At 38.3% G+C, this 8,165-nt stretch overlaps 1 protein-coding gene across 11 annotated transcripts in view; it reads left to right on the forward strand.

Annotated features, from left to right (window-relative positions):
• The window catches only part of LOC122631075 (neurexin-1), a 289,963-nt gene that overhangs the window by 64,820 nt on the left and 216,978 nt on the right, over positions 1-8,165 (forward strand). For all 11 annotated transcript variants that reach the window (XM_043816311.1, XM_043816303.1, XM_043816302.1 and 8 more), the window contains one exon: positions 2,065-2,115. Coding sequence is in view for 10 of the 11 variants with exons in the window: in XM_043816303.1 (XP_043672238.1) it covers positions 2,065-2,115 (51 nt within the window). In the remaining variant the exon portion in view is untranslated. The remainder of the gene's footprint in view (positions 1-2,064; positions 2,116-8,165) is intronic.

Raw genomic sequence — 8,165 nt, forward strand, 5'->3', positions numbered from 1 at the left:
TCACTTTATATATATATATATATATATATATATATATATATATATATATATATATAAAGGTGATTCAATAATTCTGGCTGACAATCTTTAATATTTGAAAAGATCTTCGAAATTTTATAAGAGTCAGATTAATTTAATAAATATATCGATCACTCTAAATACTTATTTTTTTATTATTCTCTTTTTTAATTGAATCAATCAAATTACTTTCTAACTAGTTATTTCCTCTCTTGGCAATTAAACTTTAGAGATGTTGCGACTATCTTTAGAAAGAAAAAAAAAAACCAAAAGAAAGAAACAAGAATGAAAGAAAATAATAATAATAATAATAATAATAATAATAATAATAATAATTATTATTATTATATTATATATTATCATTATTATTATTATTATTATTATTATTATTAATAAACAATTTTGATCTTCGATAGAAAAGACTTGATTTCCCCCATAAATTATTTCGTACGACAGAGAAAGAGAGGAAAAGAGAGACTGAACCATTTTAAAGCTTTTTACGTAACAAGTAATTACGACGACGTAGATGAAGTTTCGAGAGATCCCTTTGGCGAGAATTTGAAAGGCGCGATTCGCGTGATGTTTCTCTCTCTCTCTCTCTCTCTCTCTCTCTCTTTCTCTCTCTCTCTCTCTGTCTACAACGTTGATAGAGGTCGCAAACTTGTCCTCATTACCGTTTCGTCGTTACATAAATCCTTGTAACCATCAATTAAGTCGAATGGCAAGGCTGGGTACAAAGCAGTAAGGCAGGTACCTACTCGGTAATCGTACAACTAAATTGCAGACGGATTAACGATTATTACTTCGGGTTCGTCAAGGTGCCCCGTTTGCCGTATCTAACGCGATGGATCGAAGTCATCGTTGGATATTAGAAATTACGATTACGGCAACGCTTCGAGCTCGTCCTCTTAGTCGTCGTCGTTGTCGTCGTCGTCGTCGTCGTTGTCGTCGACGTTGATGTCGTCAACGACGATGGGAATAGGCACAATCTGGTTCTCGACGATATAGCCTCTTAAAAAGCACGCCTAGAACGCGTAATGGGTTCTCGTTTTCGCGATAATAACGAGCCATCGTAAATATCGAGTTGCTACGTAGTCCGGCTCTCATATTCCCCAACGTCTTTCCTTTTCTAACCTTTTTCAATCTTTCAACTCTTATATTCTAGTCCTTTCTCTCTCTCTCTCTCTCTCTCTCTTTCTTTCTTTTTTTTCCTCTTTCTCTCTTTCTCGATCAATCGATTTTTATTCCAACTTTTGCTTCCGTACGTTGAAACCTTCGTCTTCGTTCTTCGACGAGAGTCATCATCGATTTAATATCTCGTATAAGCTTGAAAGAAAGAAAGAAAGAAAAGGAAGAAAGAAAGAATTGCGAGAAAGTATAAAAAAGAGAAGAAAAAGAAAAGGAGATGAAGAGATCCGATTCTACGAATATCCCTCGTGTGTCTTTCTTCTCTTCGGGATTTTACCAGTACCATGTTGCGAGAGACATATATAATATTTATACGTGTACCGCGCAAACACGTGCGAGTGAAATCGTTATAATTTCCACGACGCGTGGACACCGGCTTAGATTTATTTTGCGTACGTGCTTAAACAAGCTGCGAAATAATGCGAGCGGAATTTACGAGCTGCGAGGCTAAGTAGTACAGCCACAACTCGGTCAGACAAGCTTTCGCCCTTCTATCCTCCTTTCCTCTCCCTCTCTCTCTCTCTCTCTCTCTCTCTCTCTCTCTCTCTCTCTCTCTCTCTCTCTCTCTGACATACACACGTACATATATATATACACATGCATACAGAGATTACATACTATCGTGCTGAAGTTACGCGTAAACATATACGTATGTACACAGAGAAACACGCGAAACTCGATAGATTATCTCTCATAAATTATTTATGTCGTGTACGTTCCTTCGTTTCACTATTTATCGAAGCATAGCGATTCGAAGGAACATGGCCGACTGCTACGATATATTTTCTATTTCCTTTATAACAACAACCTTGATGCATGATCAAGCAACAATGTGAATTTTCTCTGGTGTGTTTTCAGTGTGCCAACTTCCCATGTGTCGAAAGCGTCAGCAAACGAAAAACACCAAGGGTGAGTTTTGACATCGTATCTTTCAATGGGTTGCATGGCTTCTTCTTTTCTCGTCGATGTAAACAGCGAATATCTTTATTAATTTTTTATTTATTTTTTTTTTATGATATCTATAAGTAAGAAAAAGAAAACGTAAAGAAACGAAGAATGGAGAAAGAACGTAGGTGTTTCGAGAGAAGATCAATTTCTTTTTCTTTGTTTCTTTCTTTCTTTTTTTATTTTTTTACTTTATTTCTCTCTCTCTCTCTCTCTCTCTTTTTTTTCATAAGTAGTAAGAGAATCGGAATTTGTGGGTATTCCGTGGCACCTTCCTTACGTAATTAAATTAGTCAAATCCAATTAACAGAATCTCGATAACTCGATACGACGAAAGCTAGACGAAGTGAGTAACAAAATATCTTCCCGACTTTGCTCGGTCTCTTGCTCGCTCGCTCGCGAGTACACGCGCGAACGTAATTAACTAGCTGCACGATGGATCTATCTATGTATATATGTATATATGTATGTACCTTGAAACCGCTCGTTGTTTACGAATGTAAATTCGGAGTGTACCAGTTCGAAGCTAACGGCGACGCGTAACAGTCTAGGGAACATCCTCGAGAAAATTTGACGTTCGTCTTCTGAAAAATAATTATCTTTTAAATAAGAATATTCTATTTAAGATTAATTACGTCGCTACTTCTGAAAAATATACATTTTTAATTATCTTCAATCATATTCAAACAGGGATTACATTGTACGATATTAGATAAAATAAAAAAAAGAAAAGGAAAATAAGAAGGACAAATATATTTGTGACTCGTCAACGATCTGTCATAGAAAAATCTATAATTCCAAAGATACTCTTCTTACGAATTATTTTCAATGATTTTTGAATAATTGAACGAGTTATCATCTAAGTCATAGGATTTCTCTTAAGCTACATGGTTAATAATTCTTCGTGTAATCTGATATAACGTCTCGTTTCTGCAAATAGAAATATCTATCCATGATATACCTACATCTATATACATAGGTCAAAGCTAACTATTTCTTGGATTACGTCAGCCAAGAAGCGTAATTTTGGAATTTGATGGACGTTGAGAATGGACGAAAGAGAATACAAAATACAGAATAGAATGGGTGAGACTAAGTGAGAGAGAAAAAGAAACACACACACACACACACACAAACATATATCGGATGAGAAAACGAGCACCCAAAGGATTTTACGTAGTTGCCAACTAATCCTAATGCGATCGATCATTCAAAGAGGATCGCGGTCGCGGGATTAGGATTTTTTTTATTTTTATCTTTCTTTCTTTCGTTCGAGAAATCGTTCACCACGGAAAGTGGGCATCGTGGGTCTGCGTGCGTGTCCGCTCATATATGTGTGTGTATAGGTATAGGTGTAGAAGAGTTTGCGGAAGGAAAATGAAAATAAATTGCTGAGGGAGCGGGATGGTTGGGCTAGAACGGATAGAACGGCACGGTGAATTCTCGACTGAAAGTACGATCTGACAAATGGCGAACGATAAAGGTGCACGACGTTCATTAAGGTAAATGCCCGAAGGCGGCCAGAAAACGGGTAGCTTTTCGATAGTGAAACCGATGCGTTTTATATATGAACAGAGAGTCCGTTGTATTTGTACGTAGTACTTTTAACTGTTGTAACGATGATAACGTTCGCAACGTTAACCGTGCTCGTGCTTATTATATTTATTTATCTTGGTTGACTTTTTTTTTTACTGATAATTTTCTTGAATAAAAAAGAAGAAAAAAGAAAAAGGTGAGAGAGAGAGAAAAAAAAAGGGAAAAAGAAGAAAATATCGGTCTTTTGCCTTTGAACGAGGTGAAAAGAGAGAAAGAGAGAGAGAGGGAAAAAAAGTTATTTTATTATTTGCCCTTATAAGAGCCGTCGAGCGTGCTCGGGCTTTACGGCTCGTTACGATCTAAATATCGTAGTAGTCGTGCGACTTGAAGGGAGGTTGGTAACTCGTTGCTTCCGAGCAACGAGTGCTTACATGTATGTATGTATATATGTATGTATGATGTATGTATGATGTATGTATGTATGTACGTATGTACGTATGCATGTAAGTTACACGCAATATCACAAAGTGAGCACAAAGTGTAGACACCATCTTCCGTGAAGCGGCAAGACAAGCGTGGAGAGGCTTATGACTGGTATTATGCGGAGATTCGGTGATTTGCATAAAGATTCGTGTTGCCATTTGGTAAGAAAGTCAGCTGGATAGATGAACGTACGAGAGAGAGAGAGAGAGGGAGAGAGAGAGAGAGAGAGAGAGAGAGAGAGAGAATACGTGAAGGAAGACCGAAGGAAGGAAGAAGATGGAGAGATAGAAAGGTTAGATCCTGTACTTGTACGATCGCTGAAATTTCGCGGGATGGATCTTATCGGTGAGACTGCATAATTTCCTTGTATAATCCAGCGTTATCGGAACGTCGAATCGGATGGAGAACTTTATGGGAATTAGAGAGAAGAAGAGACGAAAGTGCTTTAAGAGAAAGAGAGGGAGAGAGATAGAGATAGATAAATAGAGGGGGAGAGAGAGAGAGAGAGAGAGAGAGAGAGAGAGAGAGAGAGAGAGAATCGCTCGTCTAGACGTCAGATTCTCTATAGAAATATTTAACATTGTCTTATCTTGATTAACACGCAAATCATTGTTCCACGCATAACTTAATGCTTTTAGATTTGTAGTTACTTTCGAATAAAGAGACCCTAATACATCGAAGAAGCAAAATCAATAGTTGAGATCGTTTGCATTTTTTACGATCGATAACCATCGATTTTATCTGCATAAAACGTAAGAATAAAATCAACCAGAGATTTTTCTTTTTCCTTAAGCCGCATAAATCATCCTTTGCCGATTGAGAACGGAGAAAGAAAATCTATTGGTTCGGCCTGCTTTCATCGAAGAACGATAGATTCTATTGTCACGAGAATTCAACTTCTTGGCTTTTCGCTTAAAATAGTCATTCGGATTTTTTCATTTCTCTCTCTCTCTCTCTTTCGTTTTTCGTTTCTTTTTTTAATATTTTCGAGGGAATCGTTCGAAGTCTCTGAAAAGTATCATATCAAAGGTATCTTTATACTCGTATAGTATTAAAATTATTCGCCCGATGTAATTTTCATTCATTTAACATTATCCGAACGAAGAAAGTTTTGCTCGAAAAGTTTTTTGTCTGTTCAATTCTCTCTCTCTCTCTCTCTCTCTCTCTCTCTTTCTCTCTCTCTCTTTCTCTCTCTCTCTCTCTCCCTGTCTCTGCCTCTTTCTCTCTTTATCTCTTTTTTTTCTCTTTTTCTTTTTTCTTTTCCTCTCTTGCTTTCTCGGGCTTCCTCGTGCATTCTTATCACAGGAAATCTCCTTATTTCTTCTCTTACATCGCAACTTCAAATATTTTTATCGTCTTGTCCGAGCAAAGGGGGAGGGATAGACCGACGTCCTGATTTCTTTTACTAGCACTCTTACGTTGCACTACCCACCGCCACTCATTTTACGCTTCACTCATATCTCTGTAAATCTTTTAAAGCGATTCCTCAAAGAAGAGAACCTAGAATCCTTCCTTTTCCAGTCTTTGTTGTAAAGGATCGTTCTTTTCAAATTTACAGAGAGAGAGAGAGAGAGAGAGAGAGAGAGAGAAAGAGAGAGAAAGAGTTACGTTTCGTCTTACATATCTCTGGTTTTATGCTTTGTCTTTATTGGCCGGTACTCCGTATCCCTTAGGAATCCCCAAAGCACGACTTTAGTGCCACTTTTGATATCATCCAAAGTTCGCTATCTTTTCCCATGGTCGCAATGGACAAAGAGAAAGAGATATTTTTATTTCTAACGATAGACCTAGATAAGTATTTAGATAACAAACATTTCGCGTTTTACGTTCGTGCGTTTGTCTCGTTAAATAGGAATAAAATTAAACCGCGCGAGATAAGTCCCTCGAATTTTGCTTGTTTTTCTTTTACATTTTTTTTTTTTTCTTTTTCTTTCATCCTAATAATCTTTCTTCTTTTTATTTTTTATTTCCATTTTTCCCTCCCTCTTCTTTTCTTCTTTCTTCATCGTGTTAACCCTTCTTCTTTTTCTTCCTTCTCCTCCCTTTCTCAGTCTTCTTCGTCGAAATAAAAATCTTTTGTTTGGCGGTAAGGAAAAAGAAACTCTTGATTTTTATTAAGCCAAAAGTTAATAAGGTAAAGGAGAAAAGAGCGACGGTGGGGTTTGCTCGAAGGAATGGATAAACTAGTGCAAGCTACGGCTACAAGAAGGATCGAAGACGTTATCCATTATTCCGTAGAAGCGTGGCAGCGATGGCGGTGGAGTAAATCGCGCGCGATTTTCATCGACGTCGGTGGAAAGAAGGGTGTCTGCCATCCCCCTTCCCTCATTCCCCCATTCCCCATACCCCCATACCCCCGTATCCGCGTCTTCAGCTTCTTTTTCCCTATGAAGCGTTGGAAAATCTTCCTCGCTCTTCACGATCCAAAGATTTCCTCTCGATCTTATGCCGAGATAGAAAACGTTCCTCTCTCTCTCTCACTCTCTCTCTCTCTCTCTCTCTCTCTCTCACTCTTTTTCCCCATTTCTCTCACTCACTCACGATGAGGCCATTTCAGCCACGCAGCCAACTCCGCCCCTTCATCTTCTCGCTCATCCTTGATTTTCTCTATGTATATATATGGCACCGCAGTGTCGATGCTTCGATTCCGATCGAACGAGCCAAAAGGGAGGAGAGGGAGGCACGAAGGGGATGAATATTCCGCCTGTAGGATTCATAACGTTCATTTATGCACGGGTCAGTGACTCATATCTGGCAAGAGATACCACTCTTTCTCTCTCTCTCTCTCTCTCTCTCTCTCTCTCTCTCTCTCTCTCTCTCTCTCTCTGTATGAATTCTCTTTCCCCTTTTAGATTCTTTAGCTCTTCGACGTATTCGGTCGACCACCACCAATATCACGCTGTCTTCCTCCCGTCTTTGTTACTTTCTCTAGACGACCCCTTACCTCGACCTTACCTCCACCACTCGAACAATCTCAATCTCGGCTTTTATTATTGGATAACGCTCGTGGAGATCGCGAATTGTTAGAAATTGGAAATAGGAGACCTACGGCAGAGATAACAGATTGAATCCTATTTCGGAATTAATCCCGTTTATTTAAATTTGATAGGAATCGCTTGTTATAACGTATCCATTGAACGTTTCTCTTCTTTCTATCTTCTCTTTCTCTCTCTTTCTTTCTCTCTCTTTCTTTTTAGTACCTTCGTAGACGCTTGCGAGAGAACAAGACACTCCTTTGAAAAATTCTTTTTCCGGGGGTGCTTTCTGGCGACACACTGCCTCGACGATCCGGACAATGCTACTGGTAGACGCGAAGCTGAGGATACCGAGAGTAGAAAAGACGTTGGTACTGGTATAAAAGGAAGCCACGTCCGCGAAAAGATCCGTTCTCTTCTTTTGTCAAGTCGCTACTTTTGTTTCTCTCTCTCTGTTTTTTTCTTTTACTCTATTCGTTTCTTCTCTCGTTCCTTCCTTTCTTTCTCTTTCTCTTCTTTCTCTTCTTCTTCTTCTTCTTCTTCTCTTTCTTTCCTGTTATTTATCCCTTACCCTCTCGTTAATCCAATTGATCCACACCATATCGATCTTATTCAAGTTCATACATTTTGTTCAGCCTCTCTTATATTCTTCTTTATCTCTCTTTAACCTAAAACTTTCATTCGTAAATAATCTTAATTTGTTCACGCGGTTACTACCTCCTCTCGAGTATTAGATACTCACTGAAGAAGATTCAACTCCGCTGCAGATATCCCTCCATCTCGAAAGTATCCACCTCCAAAGCTCCACGCTTTACCGCTAATGGTTTCATAAAAACTTTGCATTCAGAACGTAATAAAGCTGCCCGTTCTTTCCTTTCCTTTCCCTTTTCTTTCTGTCTTTCTTTTTTATTCTTTTTCTTTCTCTCTTTTTTTTTTTTTTTTCATTTAATCCTACCGCTTCATTAGTAAATACCTTCTTCTTTCATTTCGGTTCTATGCTAGTCCAGCGATTCCCCTAAA

Source organism: Vespula pensylvanica, chromosome 8, assembly GCF_014466175.1.
Source record: "Vespula pensylvanica isolate Volc-1 chromosome 8, ASM1446617v1, whole genome shotgun sequence".
Lineage (NCBI taxonomy): Eukaryota > Metazoa > Arthropoda > Insecta > Hymenoptera > Vespidae > Vespula > Vespula pensylvanica.